Source organism: Electrona antarctica (genome assembly GCF_951216825.1).
Source record: "Electrona antarctica genome assembly, chromosome: 8".
Lineage (NCBI taxonomy): Eukaryota > Metazoa > Chordata > Actinopteri > Myctophiformes > Myctophidae > Electrona > Electrona antarctica.
Window position 1 is genome coordinate 25,924,832 of NC_136789.1, and position 24,600 is coordinate 25,949,431.

Below are 24,600 nucleotides of genomic sequence, written 5' to 3' on the forward strand. Positions count from 1 at the left end.
CGCCCCTCCGCCAGCACCGCCCAACACCGATCCGTCACCGTAGAAGGAGTCTCCATCACTCTCCGCGACCTCTCCCCATCCACTTCCTCCGTCCTCACACCCACCGAGTTTGTATTAGCCTTCTCCATTTTCCGCGACATCCTCTGCACCACCTATCCTTCCCGCCGCCAAGAGCTCGATGACCACCTCTATCTGTGCATGGACCTTTGCGCCCGCTTCGGAGGCAGCCTTTTTTATGAGTATCATCGACAATTCTCTGCCAGGGCCGCCTCCAGACTCCAGCAATTTAATACAGGCACGTACTGGGGCTCCCTCGACCTGGAGCTATACTGCCGGATTTTTGCAGGAAAAACCTCCGAAGCTTGCAGTCTTTGCAACTGCCCCACCCACCCCACCACCCTCTGCACCTTCATAGCCCCAGAACCCCGCCCCCATGCTCCATTCCAAACCAGCTCCACCATCCCCTCCCTCTTAAGCGTCACCACCTCCACCAAACCCCTTCCCTCCCCCAGCCACGCCAGAGACAGGCGCGGCCGTCCGCTCCTGTTCATAGGGAGCAAGATGGTATGTAATAACTACAACGAAGGCGGCTGCGACATGTCCTCATGCCGCATGCTTCATATCTGCACCTTCTGTGGCAAAGCTCACACCCGCATCAACTGCACCAACAAACAGGCACCCGCGATGCTCAGCTCAGCAACAGCGCAACAACAGCAGCCTGGGCCAGCAGGTCCATCCTGATCCACTCCGACAACCTCACTACAGTGCACATCATCAACAAAGGCAGATCTTCCTCACTCCCCATCATGGCCCTCCTCCGCAGACTCACCTGGATAACCGTCACAAAAAACTTCATCCTTCGCGCAGCCCACATCCCCGGTCACCAGAACACCATCGCTGACGCTCTTTCCCGCTTTTCCTTTCAGAGATTCAGGAGCTTGGCCCCAGAAGCCGACCCGACACCAACCCCGGTTCCACCCTTTTCGGAGATGACCTTCCCCTAAACCACCCGTTTCACCACCTCCTCACCCACTCCCGGCACATGATCCTGCAAGGCATTGCCCCATCCACCCTCTCCTCCTACTGGACAGCCTGGAAGAACTTCCAGTCCTTCCACACCCTCTTCCACGTCCACTTCCCATCCTCGGACCTCATCACCCTCTCTTCCTACATCAGTTACCTCCATTCCACAACCGCCAGGTCATCAACCATCCGAGTCTACCTGTGCGGCATCAACTTCTTCACAAAACTCATAACCGGCTCTCCCCATCCATCCATACAACATCCTCAGACCACCCTCCTACTCAAAGGCTTCCAGAGGATCGAGCCAAAACTCCCCCCCCAACGCCAACCCCTCACAGCCGAAATCCTAACCAGCTGCATCCACATCCTCCGCACAGGCTACTCAGACCCCCACACCGACGCCACGCTCGAGGCCATGTTCCTTTTAGCCTTCTTTGGGTTTTTGAGATGCTCGGAGTTCACCTCCTCCAACTCCAGGTTCGACCCAGCTCTCCATCCCAGGCTGGCCGACCTAACCATCCACAGCACTTCCTCCCTCATCTTCACCATCAAGCACAGCAAAACGGACCAGTTTGGTAAAACCACCCCCATCTTCCTCTACAAACTCAATGCCTTCCTCAGCCCCTACGAGCCCCTCGCTAACCACTCTCTCTCCCGACGTGCCCAGCGCGCTACACCATCGGATCCCCTCTTCATAACCAACAGTGGTTCAGTCGCCACCCGCACCTGGTTCCATTCCCACCTCCGCCTGGTCCTCACCAAAGCGGGAATCTCCCCAGAACACTTCTCAGGCCACTCTTTCAGAATCGGAGCAGCATCCACGGCTTCGAGCAAGGGAGTTCCCGACCACGTGATCCAGATCCTCGGCCGGTGGTCGTCCCAGGCCTACCACGGCTACATCCGCACCAACGCCCCGGACCTGCACAATGCCCAGCTCTCCATGGTCTCGTAACCCGAGGGTAAGATACTTTTGGGGTTCCAACACAATCACACAGGCGCTCGCCTCGACCCCTAAGCCAAAGTACCTGGGTCCACGCCCCCTCGAACCTGATCCCTGTCGCCGACGTCCTGTGCTCACGTCGACGTCATTCATGCTGATCCCTGTCGCCGACGTCCCGTGCTCACGTCGACGTCATTCATGCCCCACGCCCTGATCCCTGTCGCCGACGTCCTGTGCTCACGTCGACGTCATCCATGCCCCACGCCCTCACCTGTGCTCTGACCATCTAAGCCGCACACCGCACTCTTGCAAGAAAGCCTGTGGTGCTGACCTTCGATGATCAAGCACCCGATGCCATTCGTGCCCCGCGCCATCTAAGCCGCACACTGCACGCTCGCGTGCGGTGATGACCTTCGATGTTCTTGCCGAGCACCTTTAATGGCATCCCCCCCCCCCGACCTGACAATCCAAGCCGCATGCTACACGTTCGCGAGTAGTGATGCCCCTGGATGGTCACGCCGGCGCCCCATGTCATGCGTGCCCCGACCACCCAAGCCGCGCACTTCACGCTTGCGTGGGGTCGTGACCTTGGACGATCAGGCCCGCTATGGCATCCCCTCCCGCCCCTGGCCATCTAAGCCGCACACCGCACTCTTGCAAGAAAGCGTGTGGTGCTGACCTTCGATGACCATGCTGGCTTCACCCTCACCTGTCCTGCCGTGGCCGTTTATGCCTCACGTCCCATGCTCCTCCCCCATGCGACGAGTACATAAACGTCCACGCGCCACATCTATTCAATAAACCATCTAAAAGGTTCTCATGTCTGATGTTTGGTCTTTCCTAGTGAATGGGGTTTCTAGGTGTAAGTATGTAGGACTAGTAGCATGCCAAAGATTGTGCTATTGCCATTGAGAATGCATTGGGCGAAGGTTTAGAGGTCCTTCTCAGCTCAATCAACAGGACCAGAACACACCTGGGCTGGCTGCCAGGATCACATCCACCAATGGGGAGGCTGTCTGTGTCCTGTCATGGTTTCTCCTCTGTATTATCTGATTAACATCCACGATAACACTTAAAAGCACTAAAGACACCTTTGATGCACAGCACCATTCAAATGCTCTGTACATGATCCCAAGGCCCCATTTGAAAAGTGACACCAAGAAGAACAACTTACAACCTAAAAACAACTGAGAGCTCAGTGGCACCCTTGTTAAGATGACGTCCATGTGAGCCAGAGGTTGTGAGTTCAAATCCAGCTGAGTTGCTCCTACTTTCACTCTGCAGCATGTTTTGGAGAATAACATCCAGAAGAGAACTGGAAAGAGATGGAAAGCTGAGGAGATTCTCAGAGAGCATGGTGGCACTCTGTGATAAGCTGCTGTCTATGTGAGCCACAGGTCGTGGGTTCAAGTTCAGCCCATGGCCTCAGACAGCATACTATAGCATGCCATTTTTCATCATTTTTGAGGATTTGAAAAAAAGACAAAAATCACTCCGAGACCATGGGCTATAGCCCATCGTCTCGGAGTCATTTTCGTCTTTTTTTCAAATCCTCAAAAATGATGCAAAACGGCATGCTATAGTATGCCGTTCGAGACCATGGGCTATAGCCCATCGTCTCGGAGTGATTTTCGTCTTTTTTTCAAATCCTCAAAAATTATGAAAAACGGCATGCTATAGTATGCCGTCCGATATGGGCTAGAGCCCATGGTCATAAATGATGAAAAACGAGGATTTGAAAAAAAGACGAAAATTACTCAGAGACGATGGGCTATAGCCCATGGTATCGGAGTGATTTTCGTCTTTTTTTCAAATCCTCAAAAATGATTGAAAACGGCATGCTATAGTATGCCGTTCGATATGGGCTATAGCCCATGGTCATAAATGATGAAAAACGAGGATTTGAAAAAAAGACGAAAATGACTCCGAGACGATGGGCTATAGCCCATGGTATCGGAGTGATTTTCGTCTTTTTTTCAAATCCTCAAAAATGATTGAAAACGGCATGCTATAGTATGCCGTTCGAGACCATGGGCTATAGCCCATCGTCTCGGAGTGATTTTCGTCTTTTTTTCAAATCCTCAAAAATGATGAAAAACGGCATGCTAAAACTGTGAAACATTTCAAAGATTCCTTTTCAGGCAAACATGTCCACCGTAAGATGAACCTAAATAGGTTTGAATGGGGTTTCTAGGTGTAAGTATGTAGGACTAGTAGCATGCCAAAGTTTGTGCTATTGCCATTGAGAATGCATTGGGCGAAGGTTTATAGGTCCTTCTCAGCTCAATCAACAGGACCAGAACACACCTGGGCTGGCTGCCAGGATCACATCCACCAATGGGGAGGCTGTCTGTGTCCTGTCATGGTTTCTCCTCTGTATTATCTGATTAACATCCACGATAACACTTAAAAGCACTAAAGACACCTTTGATGCACAGCACCATTCAAATGCTCTGTACATGATCCCAAGGCCCCATTTGAAAAGTGACACCAAGAAGAACAACTTACAACCTAAAAACAACTGAGAGCTCAGTGGCACCCTTGTTAAGATGACGTCCATGTGAGCCAGAGGTTGTGAGTTCAAATCCAGCTGAGTTGCTCCTACTTTCACTCTGCAGCATGTTTTGGAGAATAACATCCAGAAGAGAACTGGAAAGAGATGGAAAGCTGAGGAGATTCTCAGAGAGCATGGTGGCACTCTGTGATAAGCTGCTGTCTATGTGAGCCACAGGTCGTGGGTTCAAGTTCAGCCCATGGCCTCAGACAGCATACTATAGCATGCCATTTTTCATCATTTTTGAGGATTTGAAAAAAAGACAAAAATCACTCCGAGACCATGGGCTATAGCCCATCGTCTCGGAGTCATTTTCGTCTTATGGGCTATAGCCCATGGTCATAAATGATGAAAAACGAGGATTTGAAAAAAAGACGAAAATGACTCCGAGACGATGGGCTATAGCCCATGGTATCGGAGTGATTTTCGTCTTTTTTTCAAATCCTCAAAAATGATGGAAAACGGCATGCTATAGTATGCCGTTCGAGACCATGGGCTATAGCCCATGGTCATAAATGATGAAAAACGAGGATTTGAAAAAAAGACGAAAATTACTCCGAGACGATGGGCTATATAGCCCATGGTATCGGAGTGATTTTCGTCTTTTTTTCAAATCCTCAAAAATGATTGAAAACGGCATGCTAAAACTATGAAACATTTCAAAGATTCCTTTTCAAGCAAACATGTCCACCGTAAGATGAAACTAAATAGGTTTGAATGGGTTTTCTAGGTGTAAGTATGTAGGACTAGTAGCATGCCAAAGATTGTGCTATTGCCATTGAGAATGCATTCTCAGCCCATTGAGAATGCATTCTCAATGGGCTGGCAGCCAGCCCATTGAGAATGGGCTGGCTGCCAGGATCACATCCACCAATGGGGAGGCTGTCTGTGTCCTGTCATGGTTTCTCCTCTGTATTATCTGATTAACATCCACGATAACACTTAAAAGCACTAAAGACACCTTTGATGCACAGCACCATTCAAATGCTCTGTACATGATCCCAAGGCCCCATTTGAAAAGTGACACCAAGAAGAACAACTTACAACCTAAAAACAACTGAGAGCTCAGTGGCACCCTTGTTAAGATGATGTCCATGTGAGCCAGAGGTTGTGAGTTCAAATCCAGCTGAGTTCCTCCTACTTTCACTCTGCAGCATGTTTTGGAGAATAACTTCCAGAAGAGAACTGGAAAGAGATGGAAAGCTGAGGAGATTCTCAGAGAGCATGGTGGCACTCTGTGATAAGCTGCTGTCTATGTGAGCCACAGGTCGTGGGTTCAAGTTCAGCCCATGGCCTCAGACAGCATACTATAGCATGCCATTTTTCATAATTTTTGAGGATTTGAAAAAAAGACAAAAATCACTCCGAGACCATGGGCTATAGCCCATCGTCTCGGAGTCATTTTCGTCTTTTTTTCAAATCCTCAAAAATGATGCAAAACGGCATGCTATAGTATGCCGTTCGAGACCATGGGCTATAGCCCATCGTCTCGGAGTGATTTTAGTCTTTTTTTCAAATCCTCAAAAATTATGAAAAACGGCATGCTATAGTATGCCGTCCGATATGGGCTATAGCCCATGGTCATAAATGATGAAAAACGAGGATTTGAAAAAAAGACGAAAATTACTCAGAGACGATGGGCTATAGCCCATGGTATCGGAGTGATTTTCGTCTTTTTTTCAAATCCTCAAAAATGATTGAAAACGGCATGCTATAGTATGCCGTTCGATATGGGCTATAGCCCATGGTCATAAATGATGAAAAACGAGGATTTGAAAAAAAGACGAAAATGACTCTGAGACGATGGGCTATAGCCCATGGTATCGGAGTGATTTTCGTCTTTTTTTCAAATCCTCAAAAATGATTGAAAACGGCATGTTATAGTATGCCGTTCGAGACCATGGGCTATAGCCCATCGTCTCGGAGTGATTTTCGTCTTTTTTCAAATCCTCAAAAATGATGAAAAACGGCATGCTAAAACTGTGAAACATTTCAAAGATTCCTTTTCAGGCAAACATGTCCACCGTAAGATGAACCTAAATAGGTTTGAATGGGGTTTCTAGGTGTAAGTATGTAGGACTAGTAGCATGCCAAAGTTTGTGCTATTGCCATTGAGAGTGCATTGGGCGAAGGTTTATAGGTCCTTCTCAGCTCAATCAACAGGACCAGAACACACCTGGGCTGGCTGCCAGGATCACATCCACCAATGGGGAGGCTGTCTGTGTCCTGTCATGGTTTCTCCTCTGTATTATCTGATTAACATCCACGATAACACTTAAAAGCACTAAAGACACTTTTTATGCACAGCACCATTCAAATGCTCTGTACATGATCCCAAGGCCCCATTTGAAAAGTGACACCAAGAAGAACAACTTACAACCTAAAAACAACTGAGAACTCAGTGGCACCCTTGTTAAGATGACGTCCATGTGAGCCAGAGGTTGTGAGTTCAAATCCAGCTGAGTTTCTCCTACTTTCACTCTGCAGCATGTTTTGGAGAATAACATCCAGAAGAGAACTGGAAAGAGATGGAAAGCTGAGGAGATTCTCAGAGAGCATGGTGGCACTCTGTGATAAGCTGCTGTCTATGTGAGCCACAGGTCGTGGGTTCAAGTTCAGCCCATGGCCTCAGACAGCATACTATAGCATGCCATTTTTCATAATTTTTGAGGATTTGAAAAAAAGACAAAAATCACTCCGAGACCATGGGCTATAGCCCATCGTCTCGGAGTCATTTTCGTCTTTTTTTCAAATCCTCAAAAATGATGCAAAACGGCATGCTATAGTATGCCGTTCGAGACCATGGGCTATAGCCCATCGTCTCGGAGTGATTTTAGTCTTTTTTTCAAATCCTCAAAAATTATGAAAAACGGCATGCTATAGTATGCCGTCCGATATGGGCTATAGCCCATGGTCATAAATGATGAAAAACGAGGATTTGAAAAAAAGACGAAAATTACTCAGAGACGATGGGCTATAGCCCATGGTATCGGAGTGATTTTCGTCTTTTTTTCAAATCCTCAAAAATGATTGAAAACGGCATGCTATAGTATGCCGTTCGATATGGGCTATAGCCCATGGTCATAAATGATGAAAAACGAGGATTTGAAAAAAAGACGAAAATGACTCTGAGACGATGGGCTATAGCCCATGGTATCGGAGTGATTTTCGTCTTTTTTTCAAATCCTCAAAAATGATTGAAAACGGCATGTTATAGTATGCCGTTCGAGACCATGGGCTATAGCCCATCGTCTCGGAGTGATTTTCGTCTTTTTTCAAATCCTCAAAAATGATGAAAAACGGCATGCTAAAACTGTGAAACATTTCAAAGATTCCTTTTCAGGCAAACATGTCCACCGTAAGATGAACCTAAATAGGTTTGAATGGGGTTTCTAGGTGTAAGTATGTAGGACTAGTAGCATGCCAAAGTTTGTGCTATTGCCATTGAGAGTGCATTGGGCGAAGGTTTATAGGTCCTTCTCAGCTCAATCAACAGGACCAGAACACACCTGGGCTGGCTGCCAGGATCACATCCACCAATGGGGAGGCTGTCTGTGTCCTGTCATGGTTTCTCCTCTGTATTATCTGATTAACATCCACGATAACACTTAAAAGCACTAAAGACACTTTTTATGCACAGCACCATTCAAATGCTCTGTACATGATCCCAAGGCCCCATTTGAAAAGTGACACCAAGAAGAACAACTTACAACCTAAAAACAACTGAGAACTCAGTGGCACCCTTGTTAAGATGACGTCCATGTGAGCCAGAGGTTGTGAGTTCAAATCCAGCTGAGTTGCTCCTACTTTCACTCTGCAGCATGTTTTGGAGAATAACATCCAGAAGAGAACTGGAAAGAGATGGAAAGCTGAGGAGATTCTCAGAGAGCATGGTGGCACTCTGTGATAAGCTGCTGTCTATATGAGCCACAGGTCGTGGGTTCAAGTTCAGCCCATGGCCTCAGACAGCATACTATAGCATGCCATTTTTCATCATTTTTGAGGATTTGAAAAAAAGACAAAAATCACTCCGAGACCATGGGCTATAGCCCATCGTCTCGGAGTCATTTTCGTCTTTTTTTCAAATCCTCAAAAATGATGCAAAACGGCATGCTATAGTATGCCGTTCGAGACCATGGGCTATAGCCCATGGTCTCGGAGTGATTTTCGTCTTTTTTTCAAATCCTCAAAAATGATGGAAAACGGCATGCTATAGTATGCCGTCCGATATGGGCTATAGCCCATGGTCATAAATGATGAAATTGAGGATTTGAAAAAAAGACGAAAATTACTCCGAGACGATGGGCTATAGCCCATGGTCTCGGAGTGATTTTCGTCTTTTTTTCAAATTCTCAAAAATGATGGAAAACGGCATGCTATAGTATGCCGTTCGAGACCATGGGCTATAGCCCATCGTCTCGGAGTGATTTTCGTCTTTTTTTTCAAATCCTCAAAAATGATGAAAAACGGCATGCTATAGTATGCCGTCCGATATGGGCTATAGCCCATGGTCATAAATGATGAAAAACGAGGATTTGAAAAAAAGACGAAAATGACTCCGAGACGATGGGCTATAGCCCATGGTAGGCTATCGGAGTGATTTTCGTCTTTTTTTCAAATCCTCAAAAATGATGGAAAACGGCATGCTATAGTATGCCGTTCGAGACCATGGGCTATAGCCCATGGTCATAAATGATGAAAAACGAGGATTTGAAAAAAAGACGAAAATTACTCCGAGACGATGGGCTATAGCCCATGGTCTCGGAGTGATTTTCGTCTTTTTTTCAAATCCTCAAAAATGATGGAAAACGGCATGCTATAGTATGCCGTTCGATATGGGCTATAGCCCATGGTCATAAATGATGAAAAACGAGGATCTGAAAAAAAGACGAAAATGACTCCGAGACGATGGGCTATAGCCCATGGTATCGGAGTGATTTTCGTATTTTTTTCAAATCCTCAAAAATGATTGAAAACGGCATGCTATAGTATGCCGTTCGAGACCATGGGCTATAGCCCATCGTCTCGGAGTGATTTTCGTCTTTTTTTCAAATCCTCGAAAATGATGAAAAACGGCATGCTAAAACTATGAAACATTTCAAAGATTCCTTTTCAGGCAAACATGTCCACCGTAAGATGAAACTAAATAGGTTTGAATGGGGTTTCTAGGTGTAAGTATGTAGGACTAGTAGCATGCCAAAGATTGTGCTATTGCCATTGAGAATGCATTGGGCGAAGGTTTAGAGGTCCTTCTCAGCTCAATCAACAGGACCAGAACACACCTGGGCTGGCTGCCAGGATCACATCCACCAATGGGGAGGCTGTCTGTGTCCTGTCATGGTTTCTTCTCTGTATTATCTGATTAACATCCACGATAACACTTAAAAGCACTAAAGACACCTTTGATGCACAGCACCATTCAAATGCTCTGTACATGATCCCAAGGCCCCATTTGAAAAGTGACACCAAGAAGAACAACTTACAACCTAAAAACAACTGAGAGCTCAGTGGCACCCTTGTTAAGATGATGTCCATGTGAGCCAGAGGTTGTGAGTTCAAATCCAGCTGAGTTCCTCCTACTTTCACTCTGCAGCATGTTTTGGAGAATAACTTCCAGAAGAGAACTGGAAAGAGATGGAAAGCTGAGGAGATTCTCAGAGAGCATGGTGGCACTCTGTGATAAGCTGCTGTCTATGTGAGCCACAGGTCGTGGGTTCAAGTTCAGCCCATGGCCTCAGACAGCATACTATAGCATGCCATTTTTCATAATTTTTGAGGATTTGAAAAAAAGACAAAAATCACTCCGAGACCATGGGCTATAGCCCATCGTCTCGGAGTCATTTTCGTCTTTTTTTCAAATCCTCAAAAATGATGCAAAACGGCATGCTATAGTATGCCGTTCGAGACCATGGGCTATAGCCCATCGTCTCGGAGTGATTTTCGTCTTTTTTTCAAATCCTCAAAAATTATGAAAAACGGCATGCTATAGTATGCCGTCCGATATGGGCTATAGCCCATGGTCATAAATGATGAAAAACGAGGATTTGAAAAAAAGACGAAAATTACTCAGAGACGATGGGCTATAGCCCATGGTATCGGAGTGATTTTCGTCTTTTTTTCAAATCCTCAAAAATGATTGAAAACGGCATGCTATAGTATGCCGTTCGATATGGGCTATAGCCCATGGTCATAAATGATGAAAAACGAGGATTTGAAAAAAAGACGAAAATGACTCCGAGACGATGGGCTATAGCCCATGGTATCGGAGTGATTTTCGTCTTTTTTTCAAATCCTCAAAAATGATGAAAAACGGCATGCTATAGTATGCCGTCCGATATGGGCTATAGCCCATGGTCATAAATGATGAAAAACGAGGATTTGAAAAAAAGACGAAAATTACTCCGAGACGATGGGCTATATATAGCCCATGGTCTCGGAGTGATTTTCGTCTTTTTTTCAAATCCTCAAAAATGATGGAAAACGGCATGCTATAGAATGCCGTTCGAGACCATGGGCTATAGCCCATCGTCTCGGAGTGATTTTCGTCTTTTTTTCAAATCCTCAAAAATGATGAAAAACGGCATGCTATAGTATGCCGTCCGATATGGGCTATAGCCCATGGTCATAATTGATGAAAAACGAGGATTTGAAAAAAAGACGAAAATTACTCCGAGATGATGGGCTATAGCCCATGGTCTCGGAGTGATTTTCGTCTTTTTTTCAAATCCTCAAAAATGATGCAAAACGGCATGCTATAGTATGCCGTTCGAGACCATGGGCTATAGCCCATCGTCTCGGAGTGATTTTCGTCTTTTTTCCAAAGCCTCAAAAATGATGAAAAACGGCATGCTATAGTATGCCGTCCGATATGGGCTATAGCCCATGGTCATAAATGATGAAAAACGAGGATTTGAAAAAAAGACGAAAATTACTCCGAGATGAGACGATGGGCTATAGCCCATGGTCTCGGAGTGATTTTCGTCTTTTTTTCAAATCCTCAAAAATGATGAAAAACGGCATGCTAAAACTATGAAACATTTCAAAGATTCATTTTCAGGCAAACATGTCCACCGTAAGATGAACCTAAATAGGTTTGAATGGGGTTTCTAGGTGTAAGTATGTAGGACTAGTAGCATGCCAAAGTTTGTGCTATTGCCATTGAGAATGCATTGGGCGAAGGTTTATAGGTCCTTCTCAGCTCAATCAACAGGACCAGAATACACCTGGGCTGGCTGCCAGGATCACATCCACCAATGGGGAGGCTGTCTGTGTCCTGTCATGGTTTCTCCTCTGTATTATCTGATTAACAGATAATCACTCCGAGACCATGGGCTATAGCCCATCGTCTCGGAGTCATTTTCGTCTTTTTTTTAAATACTCAAAAATGATGAAAAACGGCATGCTATAGTATGCCGTCCGATATGGGCTATAGCCCATGGTCATAAATGATGAAAAACAAGGATTTGAAAAAAAGACGAAAATTACTCCGAGACGATGGGCTATAGCCCATGGTCTCGGAGTGATTTTCGTCTTTTTTTCAAATCCTCAAAAATGATGGAAAACGGCATGCTATAGTATGCCGTTCGAGACCATGGGCTATAGCCCATCGTCTTGGAGTGATTTTCGTCTTTTTTTCAATCCTCAAAAATTATGAAAAACGGCATGCTATAGTATGCCGTCTCATATGGGCTATAGCCCATGGTCATAAATGATGAAAAACAAGGATTTGAAAAAAAGACGAAAATGACTCCGAGACCATGGGCTATAGCCCATCGTCTCGGAGTGATTTTCGTCTCTTTTTTCAAATCCTCGTTTTCGTCTTTTTTTCAAATCCTCAAAAATGATGAAAAACGGCATGCTAAAACTATGAAACATTTCAAAGATTCCTTTTCAGGCAAACATGTCCACCGTAAGATGAACCTAAATAGGTTTGAATGGGGTTTCTAGGTGTAAGTATGTAGGACTAGTAGCATGCCAAAGTTTGTGCTATTGCCATTGAGAATGCATTGGGCGTTTAAGTTAAATAACTCAGAAACTACAAAACATTTCAAAGTAAAAAGTTCCAGCATGTGTCTCCACAGTAAGCTGAATTTGAAACAGTTTGAATGCAGTTTCTAGGTGAAAGTGCTTTTTTGACGTGCCAATATCTGCCATTGAGCCCCATTGTAGATTTCTCAAATTTGAAAGCACTATATTTCTAAAACTATGAAACATTTCAAAGATTCCTTTTCAGGCAAACATGTCCACCGTAAGATGAACCTAAGTAGGTTTAAATGGGGTTTCTAGGTGTAAGTATGTAGGACTAGTAGCGTGACTACGAGTATAATAAACTGGAAAAAAGTAACGAGTGTGTGTTCTGGTCCTGTTGATTGAGCAGAGCAGGACCTATAAACCTTGAAGGTTTATAGGTCCTTCTCAGCTCAATCAACAGGACCAGAACACACCTGGAATCACATCCACCAATGGGGAGGCTGTCTGTGTCCTGTCATGGTTTCTCCTCTGTATTATCTGATTAACATCCACGATAACACTTAAAAGCACTAAAGACACCTTTGATGCACAGCACCATTCAAATGCTCTGTACATGATCCCAAGGCTCCATTTGAAAAGTGACACCAAGAAGAACAACTTACAAGTTACAACCTAAAAACAACTGAGAGCTCAGTGGCACCCTTGTTAAGATGACGTCCATGTGAGCCAGAGGTTGTGAATTCAAATCCAGCTGAGTTCCTCCTACTTTCACTCTGCAGCATGTTTTGGAGAATAACATCCAGAAGAGAACTGGAAAGAGATGGAAAGCTGAGGAGATTCTCAGAGAGCATGGTGGCACTCTGTGATAAGCTGCTGTCTATGTGAGCCACAGGTCATGGGTTCAAGTTCAGCCCATGGCCTCAGACGGCATACATGGAAAAACGAGGATTTGAAAAAAGACGAAAATGACTCAGAGACGATGGGCTATAGCCCATGGTCTCGGAGTGATTTTCGTCTTTTTTTTAAATCCTCAAAAATGATGAAAAACGGCATGCTATAGTATGCCGTCCGATATGGGCTATAGCCCATGGTCATAAATGATGAAAAACAAGGATTTGAAAAAAAGACGAAAATTACTCCGAGACGATGGGCTATAGCCCATGGTCTCGGAGTGATTTTCGTCTTTATTTCAAATCCTCAAAAATGATGGAAAACGGCATGCTATAGTATGCCGTTCGAGACCATGGGCTATAGCCCATCGTCTCGGAGTGATTTTCGTCTCTTTTTTCAAATCCTCGTTTTCGTCTTTTTTTCAAATCCTCAAAAATGATGAAAAACGGCATGCTAAAACTATGAAACATTTCAAAGATTCCTTTTCAGGCAAACATGTCCACCGTAAGATGAACCTAAATAGGTTTGAATGGGGTTTCTAGGTGTAAGTATGTAGGACTAGTAGCATGCCAAAGTTTGTGCTATTGCCATTGAGAATGCATTGGGCGTTTAAGTTAAATAACTCAGAAACTACAAAACATTTCAAAGTAAAAAGTTCCAGCATGTGTCTCCACAGTAAGCTGAATTTGAAACAGTTTGAATGCAGTTTCTAGGTGAAAGTGCTTTTTTGACGTGCCAATATCTGCCATTGAGCCCCATTGTAGATTTCTCAAATTTGAAAGCACTATATTTCTAAAACTATGAAACATTTAAAAGATTCCTTTTCAGGCAAACATGTCCACCGTAAGATGAACCTAAGTAGGTTTGAATGGGGTTTCTAGGTGTAAGTATGTAGGACTAGTAGCGTGACTACGAGTATAATAAACTGGAAAAAAGTAACGAGTGTGTGTTCTGGTCCTGTTGATTGAGCAGAGCAGGACCTATAAACCTTGAAGGTTTATAGGTCCTTCTCAGCTCAATCAACAGGACCAGAACACACCTGGGCTGGCTGCCAGGATCACATCCACCAATGGGGAGGCTGTCTGTGTCCTGTCATGGTTTCTCCTCTGTATTATCTGATTAACATCCACGATAACACTTAAAAGCACTAAAGACACCTTTGATGCACAGCACCATTCAAATGCTCTGTACATGATCCCAAGGCCCCATTTGAAAAGTGACACCAAGAAGAACAACTTACAACCTAAAAACCACTGAGGGCTCAGTGGCACCCTTGTTAAGATGACGTCCATGTGAGCCAGAGGTTGTGAGTTCAAATCCAGCTGAGTTCCTCCTACTTTCACTCTGCAGCATGTTTTGGAGAATAACATCCAGAAGAGAACTGGAAAGAGATGGAAAGCTGAGGAGATTCTCAGAGAGCATGGTGGCACTCTGTGATAAGCTGCTGTCTATGTGAGCCACAGGTCGTGGGTTCAAGTTCAGCCCATGGCCTCAGACGGCATACTATAGCATGCCATTTTTCATCATTTTTGAGGATTTGAAAAAAAGACAAAAATCACTCCGAGACCATGGGCTATAGCCCATCGTCTCGGAGTCATTTTCGTCTTTTTTTTAAATCCTCAAAAATGATGAAAAACGGCATGCTATAGTATGCCGTCCGATATGGGCTATAGCCCATGGTCATAAATGATGAAAAACAAGGATTTGAAAAAAAGACGAAAATGACTCCGAGACGATGGGCTATAGCCCATGGTCTCGGAGTGATTTTCGTCTTTTTTTCAAATCCTCAAAAATGATGGAAAACGGCATGCTATAGTATGCCGTTCGAGACCATGGGCTATAGCCCATCGCCTCTGAGTGATTTTCATCTCTTTTTTCAAATCCTCGTTTTCGTCTTTTTTTTAAATCCTCAAAAATGATGAAAAACGGCATGCTAAAACTATGAAACATTTCAAAGATTCCTTTTCAGGCAAACATGTCCACCGTAAGATGAACCTAAATAGGTTTGAATGGGGTTTCTAGGTGTAAGTATGTAGGACTAGTAGCATGCCAAAGTTTGTGCTATTGCCATTGAGAATGCATTGGGCGTTTAAGTTAAATAACTCAGAAACTACAAAATATTTCAAACTAAAAAGTTCCAGCATGTGTCTCCACAGTAAGCTGAATTTGAAACAGTGTGAATGCAGTTTCTAGGTGAAAGTGCTTTTTTGACGTGCCAATATCTGCCATTGAGCCCCATTGTAGATTTCTCAAATTTGAAAGCACTATATTTCTAAAACTATGAAACATTTTAAAGATTCCTTTTCAGGCAAACATGTCCACCGTAAGATGAACCTAAGTAGGTTTGAATGGGGTTTCTAGGTGTAAGTATGTAGGACTAGTAGCGTGACTACGAGTATAATAAACTGGAAGAAAAGTAACGAGTGTGTGTTCTGGGCCTGTTGATTAAGCAGAGCAGGACCTATAAACCTTGAAGGTTTATAGGTCCTTCTCAGCTCAATCAACAGGACCAGAACACACCTGGGCTGGCTGCCAGGATCACATCCACCAATGGGGAGGCTGTCTGTGTCCTGTCATGGTTTCTCCTCTGTATTATCTGATTAACATCCACAATAACACTTAAAAGCACTAAAGACACCTTTGATGCACAGCACCATTCAAATGCTCTGTACATGATCCCAAGGCCCCATTTGAAAAGTGACACCAAGAAGAACAACTTACAACCTAAAAATAACTGAGAGCTCAGTGGCACCCTTGTTAAGATGACGTCCATGTGAGCCAGAGGTTGTGAGTTCAAATCCAGCTGAGTTCCTCCTACTTTCACTCTACAGCATGTTTTGGAGAATAACATCCAGAAGAGAACTGGAAAGAGATGGAAAGCTGAGGAGATTCTCAGAGAGCATGGTGGCACTCTGTGATAAGCTGCTGTCTATGTGAGCCACAGGTCGTGGGTTCAAGCTCAGCCCATGGCCTCAGACGGCATACTGTAGCATGCCATTTTTGAGGATTTGAAAAAAAGACAAAAATCACTCAGAGACCATGGGCTATAGCCCATCGCCTCGGAGTGATTTTCGTCTTTTTTTCAAATCCTCAAAAATGATGAAAAACGGTATGCTAAAACTATGACACATTTCAAAGATTCATTTTCAGGCAAACATGTCCACCGTAAGATGAACCTAAATAGGTTTGAATGGGGTTTCTAGGTGTAAGTATGTAGGACTAGTAGCATGCCAAAGTTTGTGCTATTGCCATTGAGAATGCATTGGGCGTTTAAGTTAAATAACTCAGAAACTACAAAACATTTCAAACTAAAAAGTTCCAGCATGTGTCTCCACAGTAAGCTGAATTTGAAACAGTGTGAATGCAGTTTCTAGGTGAAAGTGCTTTTTTGACGTGCCAATATCTGCCATTGAGCCCCATTGTAGATTTCTCAAATTTGAAAGCACTATATTTCTAAAACTATGAAACATTTCAAAGATTCCTTTTCAGGCAAACATGTCCACCGTAAGATGAACCTAAGTAGGTTTGAATGGGGTTTCTAGGTGTAAGTATGTAGGACTAGTAGCGTGACTACGAGTATAATAAACTGGAAGAAAAGTAACGAGTGTGTGTTCTTGTCCTGTTGATTGAGCAGAGCAGGACCTATAAACCTTGAAGGTTTATACAGTAGGTCCTTTTTTTCAAATCCTTTTTGAGGATTTGAAAAAAAGACGATGGGCTATAGCCCATGGTCTCGGAGTGATTTTTGTCTTTTTTCAAATCCTCAAAAATGATGAAAAATGGCATGCTATAGTATGCCGTTCGAGACCATGGGCTATAGCCCATCGTCTCGGAGTGATTTTCGTCTTTTTTTCAAATCCTCAAAAATGATGAAAAACGGCATGCTAAAACTATGAAACATTTAAAAGATTCCTTTTCAGGCAAACATGTCCACCGTAAGATGAACCTAACTAGGTTTGAATGGGGTTTCTAGGTGTAGGTATGTAGGACTAGTAGCATGCCAAAGTTTGTGCTATTGCCATTGAGAATGCATTGGGCGTTTAAGTTCAAAGCAAAGTTTCACAGCAAACACCATTGACATGCTCTGTACAATGTCAATGGTGGACATGTTTTACAAAGGCAAACATGTCCACCGTAAGATGAACCTAAATAGGTTTGAATGGGGTTTCTAGGTGTAAGTATGTAGGACTAGTAGGCTACCATGTCAAAGTTTGTGCTATTGCCATTGAGAATGCATTGGGTGTTTAAGTTAAATAACTCAGAAACTACAAAACATTTCAAAGTAAAAAGTTCCAGCATGTGTGCCCACAGTAAGCTGAATTATAAAAAGTGTGACTGGAGTTTCTAGGTGAAAGTGATTTTTTTGAGAGTTATTTAAAGTTCCACTTCACCACTTTTCAACCCATCTTCATATAATAGGTCCTCACTAATAATCATGATAAAATACCACCATTCTTTTCTACTCAGTCTGTGTCCCATAGGAGGGCTGTGGGCAGTTCGGAAACCAGTCCACCAGTGACATCATCGTTAGGCAGATGTTTTTTACAAAAATGTTTAGATTTTTATTATCGTGAGAACGATGGCTTCCTTTTTCGCATTACAACTTTTCAGGACTAGAACGCCTGCAGTTTCTATTAGCTTGGATTCCCCATTGATGATGTCACTGGTGGACGGGTTTGTAAACTGCCCACATGAGACACAGACTGAGTAGAAAAAAATTGTGCCATTTTATCACGATTATTTGTAAGGACCTATTATATGAAGATAGGTTGAAAAGTGGTGAAGTGGTCCTTTAACTTAAACGCCCAATGCATTCTCAATGGCAATTCAGTCTGATTCCACACACTGCTCCATTTGTAGTTTCTGAATAAAAAAATGAAGTCACGTGACTATTCTGTTCCCTGGTCACATGGTTAAATCACATGGTCTTGGTCCTTCTACAACTTCAAAATAAAATACTAGAAGTTAGGCAGGCTTGAAGACAGATAGATTGATAGATTGATAGATTGATAGATTGATAGACAGACAGACAGACAGACAGATCGTCACGCTTTTTCGTCACACTTTTTCGTCACGCTTTTCCGTCACACTGGCTCTTCTATCATTATCTTTTTTGCTTATGGTACACAGCAAGCGCAGTGGCTCACTGGGTACAGAGCCTGCCTGGGAATCAGGAGGCCACAGGTTCAAGTCCTGGCTCTGACATAGTACCCCAAAATCATGAAAAATGACATACTATAGTATGCTGTCTGAAACCATGAACTATAGTAGGCCTATTTCGTGATTTTCATCTTTTTTTCAAATCCTCCAAAATCATGAAAAATGCATTCTCAATGGCAATAGCACAAACTTTGGCATGCTACTAGTCCTACATACTTACACCTAGAAACCCCATTCAAACCTATTTAGGTTCATCTTATGGTGGACATAAGTTTGCCTGAAAAGGAATCTTTGAAATGTTTCATAGTTTTAGAAATATAGTGCTTTCAAATTTGAGAAATGTACTATGGGGCTCAATGGCAGATATTGGCAAGTAAAGATTTGAGTGGGGTTTGAACCGACAATCTCCAGATCATGTAACGAGTGTGCTAAGTCACTGAGTTTCTTGCTACCTGCCACAAGACAGTTTGCCTTCCCCTTTGAGTAACAACACTCATACAAAAATAAAATAACAGGAGATTTGTCAATTGTTTCTTGTGCTGTTGTTTATCTCTAGAGGTTTGAATACTTATGAACCACAATGGAAACAAGTCTCTGGCTCTTCTATCATTATCTTTTTTGCTCTTTGTACAGAGCAAGCACAGTGGCTCAATGGGTACAGAGCCTGCCTGGGAATCAGGAGGCCACAGGTTCAAGTCTTGGCTCTGACATAGTGCCCCAAAATCATGAAAAAATAACATACTATAGTATGCTGTCTGAAACCATGAACGATAGTAGGAATATTTTTCGTGATTTTCATCACGAAATAACGACATACTATAGTCCATGGTTTCGGACAGCATACTATAGCATGTCATTTTTCGTGATTTTGGAGGATTTGAAAAAAGATGAAAATCACGAAAAAACGACATAGGCATATAGTTCATGGTTTCGGACGGCATACTATAGCATGTCGTTTTTCGTGATTTTTGAGGATTTGAAAAAAAGATGAAAATCACGAAATAGGCCTAGGCTACTATTGTTCATGGTTTCAGACAGCATACTATAGTATGTCATTTTTTCATGATTTTGGGGCACTATGTCAGAGCCAGGACTTGAACCTGGGGCCTCCTGATTCCCAGGCAGGCTCTGTACCCTTTTTGTACACTGTGCTTGCTGTGTACAAAAAGCTTGTTACATGATCTGGAGGTTGTCGGTTCAAACCCCACTCAAATCTTTACTTGCCAATATCTGCCATTGAGCCCCATTGTACATTTCTCAAATTTGAAAGCATTATATTTCTAAAACTATATGAAACATGTCAAAGATTCCTTTTCAGGCAAACATGTCCACCGTAAGATGAACCTAAATAGGTTTGAATGGGGTTTCTAGATGTAAGTATGTAGGACTAGTAGCATGCCAAAGTTTGTGCTATCGCCATTGAGAATGCATTGGGCGTTTAAGTTAAATAACTCAGAAACTACAAAACATTTCAAAGTAAAAAGTTCCAGCATGTGTCTCCACAGTAAGCTGAATTATAAAAAGTGTGGATGGAGTTTCTAGGTGAAAGTGCTTTTTTGACGTGCCAATATCTGCCATTGAGCCCCATTGTAAATTTCTCAAATTTGAAAGCACTATATTTCTAAAACTATGAAACATTTCAAAGATTCCTTTTCAGGCAAACATGTCCACCGTAAGATGAACCTAAATAGGTTTGAATGGGGTTTCTAGGTGTAAGTATGTAGGACTAGTAGCATGCCAAAGTTTGTGCTATTGCCATTGAGAATGCATTGGGCGTTTAAGTTAAATAACTCAGAAACTACAAAACATTTCAAAGTAAAAAGTTCCAGCATGTCTCCACAGTAAGCTGAATTACAAAAAGTGTGAATGGAGTTTCTAGGTGAAAGTGATTTGCCATGAAAGGTGAAAGTGAAATTCTCATATTTGGTTTCGGACGGCATACTATAGCATGTCGTTTTTCGTGATTTTGGAGGATTTGAAAAAAAGATGAAAATCACGAAAAACGACATACTATAGTCCATGGTTTCGGACGGCATACTATAGCATGTCATTTTTCGTGATTTTGGAGGATTTGAAAAAAGATGAAAATCACGAAAAAAAACGACATACTATAGTTCATGGTTTCGGACGGCATACTATAGCATGTCGTTTTTCGTGATTTTGGAGGATTTGAAAAAAAGATGAAAATCACGAAATAGGCCTATTATAGTTCATAGTTTCAGACAGCATATATAGTATGTAATATTTTCATGATTTTGGGCTACTATGTCAGAGCCAGGACTTGGCTTACTGTAGTTGATGCATTCAAATGTGCCTGTATCCAACAAAAATGTGAATGTAGCCTGTGATAGTGTGACCCCCTGCTTTAGATACTGTAGTAGATGCTGTATGCTGTAAAAAAATAAATAATAATAAAAAAATAAATAAATAAATAAGATAAAAGGTAGACCCCTTTATCTAAACTTCAGTCTTTAGGCTTTGACAACAAAGGCCTGTCACAAGACAAAATAGGTAGTGTTGATTTCACAGATAAATCATGCAGTAGCCACTAGGATGAGTGACACATTATTTGAGAGATGACCTTACTGCGTTACATCAGAGAAAGAGAGAATACGGTTCTCAGATTAACATCCACATATTTTTTGAGAATCATACAAAAAAAGATGCTTCTATAAATGTCTGTCGTATTTTTATATTCCTGGCTGCTCAGCAGTGGCAAGTGCACTATGGAGGGCGGAAGTAATTATGTCATATACCAGTATTATGAAGTCACTGTTTGTTTTGTTTTTTTCTGGGACAGGGCCTGAAATCCCTGTGACAGAGCTTGACCTTCCTGTGACAGGGCTGGTACCACGGTAACAACCTGTGACAGGACCATAACCATAGATATTTAAAAAATCACACCCGTGTGAACTGAGTGGTGTAAGGTCACACGGGTCTGACGTAATGAAATCATGTCTGACGTAATGAAATCACACCCGGGTGAACAGGGTGAACATAGCAACCATGCTCATTTTTTCTGCACAGACTAACAAAGCCAGTTGTAGGAGTGGTTTACACCACTCAAAAATAGATGCATCATTGGCCACTGCAATGCGTTGGAGCCATGTGTGTGGACAAGATGGTGGAACAATTTACACTCTGGGACGGAAGTGTGCCAGACCCCTTACATGTTTTAAATGATGAATATCAACTGTTGCCCACCATGAGGCGGTTTAGAGTCCCAAAATATAAGAAAAACAGGCTAAAGAACTCTTTTGTACATCAGTCTGTTCTGCTTTTAAACCAAAATCAGTAAACCAAGAGGATATGTTCTATTGTTCTTGTTCCTGTCTGCTTCTGTGAGGTGTGTCCTGTAATGTACCTTGTGTAATGTATTGTGTATGTCCTGTAATGTACCTTGTGTAATGTATTGTGTATGTCCTGTAATGTACCTTGTGTAATGTATTGTGTATGTCCTGTAATGTACCTTGTGTAATGTATTGTGTATGTCCTGTAATGTACCTTGTGTATTGTATTGTGTATGTCCTGTCTGTATCTTGAACGGTGGCGTCATGGACGCAAAGCAAATTTCAGTGAAAGCTGACAATAAAGTTGTATCGTATCGCATCGTATCATAGAAGTGCGAAAGGCAAGCTACACCACGTTGCCACTCAAGTGACTACTGGCCAATCACAACGCATCTTTTCCGGGACTTGTCAGACCCGAACATCCGCTCTGTGACGCTTCTGTGAAACTTGGCCTCCCTTGAGAGCATTCGCCCCAGAGCCAGAATGGGCTCTGGGGCCATTCAGTGCTGTGAGAGGGCCTCATGTGACAGGGCCTGACATCCATATACAATTATAGAGCACCAAAGTCCTCACTCGCTCATCCCCTGGTTCATGGAAGTTTTTCTCTATAGAGAATAACATGGGGTCATCTTAAAATCGTCTCATATAAGACCTGTGGTCCAAAAATAAACAAACTGTCTCTGCGATATTGTCAGGGAGGTGTCTCTGTATCGTTTACGACAGTCAGTCAGTCATAGTCTGTTTCTAGCCAAAATGTAACTAATTCAGCAGCAGTAACATTAGCTTTTCCCTCAGTCAGTTGATTCTTCATATCCATATGAGTGAAACGGACGGAATGATTTGTTTATTCACAGTTCTTAAATGAGGCGATCTAAAATCCCCCTATGGGGATTACAATGCAAATAAAAAGTAGATGAACCTGTGGACTTAGCACCCTCTACTGATATTGATGTGAGATTCCGGTGCTGCTCTATACTATAATAGTAACAGGCTTTTTTCTCTCCCTGCATGGGAAGTAGGCTAATAATGACATAATAATCACATGCAAACAGTCCAGTTTAATGTAAAATCTAAAAAAATCGATGAGATGTTTCCTAATATTTATGTGACCTATAGCTAAGCCCCTCCCCAAACTGCTATGGTCCAATCACAGCTAAGCATAACATGGGTTAGACAAACCTCTCCACCAATAGTTTTCCTAAATGATAAAACATTGTTTTAAAAAAGAAATGTCACGCACATATTTTTTCCAGTGGCAGGCCTTGTTGACGGATTTGGAAGAGATTTTGAAGGTCTGGTTCCAAAAATGAACCAGTATTTAATGTATAAAATCCATGATATTTACATTGGAATGAATGAGCCCGGCTGGAAAGTGGGAGTGGGTGTAGGGAGCGGTAAGGGACCTGGATATTGGATAGGACCAAAAAAGGTTGAGAAACACTGCTCTAAATTTGACAAATCACAGCCTGCCAATACAATCATAAATGAATAACTGGAACCAGAGATGATGCTTTTCCCAGGAAAACATCTCAAAATGTTTTGGATAAAGTTTCGGTCATGCTCAGCCTAAATCTATATTGTCGGGTACCTTGTACTGTATGTCCAAAATTATTAGTGTGTGTGTGTGTGTGTGTGTGTGTGTGTGTGTGTGTGTGTGTGTGTGTGTGTGTGTGTGTGTGTGTGTGTGTGTGTGTGTGTGTGTGTGTGTGTGTGTGTGTGTGCTTGCAAAGTGGAACATCACCAGGGCTAAACTTCACGTTATTCTACGTGATAACGCAACCATGAGTACATGTACTTTACACTTTTTTTTTTTTTTAAAGCACTGGTATCGGTATTCGGTATCGGCTAACACAGAAATTGTTGGATCGGAATCGGATCGGAAACGAAAAAAGTGTATCGGGACATCCCTATTGAAAATGGAACCACAAACCCACAGGCAGACTTTCGTATAGACCTGTGTTGTGACTGGTTGACATTGAATTGGTCTTTTAAAAGATTAGTCATGCTGTGTGGCTGAAACACTTACCCTAAAGAACTCTTTAGTAGAACCGGAGTCTAAGGTTCCATACGCAATCTCTGTCTGCTTGGCTAGGTCCTCAGCGCTCTCTATTGGAGACACCATCCTTTCCACGGTGAGGAAGGCAGCCAGATTGGCCGTGTAGGATGAGATGATGATGAGGGTGAAGAACCACCACACTCCACCCACAATACGCCCTGACAGAGACCTGAGAGTGGGAAGCGAGACAGACAGGAAGACATGAAAGCAGGGGGCTCTAACCAACACCTTTTCAAATGTTCGATCAGGCCGCCCCCAGCCCAAGGAGGACCGCTAAAGAGTGGACAATTGGAAAGGAGAGGAAAATTAAAAACAAATAAATAAATCCCTATTTTGGGCATATCATTACTGTCAATAATGTTGACATTTTCAAAACATAGTCATATGTCCTCTTTGGTGAGTGGATATGAGGTAAACTGGATTTAAAAAAACATGTTATTAAATTCAGGCTGAATGTCAGGCTATTGAATTTCTGATTATTAACATCAACACAACACCTTGAGGAAAATGTCCTAACAGCTGCCAGTCAACATTATTTTGGAACAACTCTTTTCATTTTGCTGACCTATACATGCAGACAAAATTGCAGAGGTGCAGCTTAACTGAAACTTGATTTCAAATGTATGGAAGAATACCCAGAGCTAATCACTGAGAGATCCTTCCTTTTTTCCACATTTTAATTATGCCTAACCACTACTGTCCTCACTAATCATTG

At 42.9% G+C, this 24,600-nt stretch overlaps 1 protein-coding gene across 1 annotated transcript in view; it reads right to left on the reverse strand.

The window, feature by feature from the left end:
* Positions 1-24,600, reverse strand: part of LOC306928214 (glutamate receptor 3-like) — a gene marked incomplete at its 5' end in the record, with an annotated part of 131,760 nt that overhangs the window by 28,840 nt on the left and 78,320 nt on the right. Inside the window, one exon of the mRNA XM_079508151.1 lies at positions 23,856-24,054. Within this exon, the coding sequence (XP_079364277.1) occupies positions 23,856-24,054 (199 nt within the window). The remainder of the gene's footprint in view (positions 1-23,855; positions 24,055-24,600) is intronic.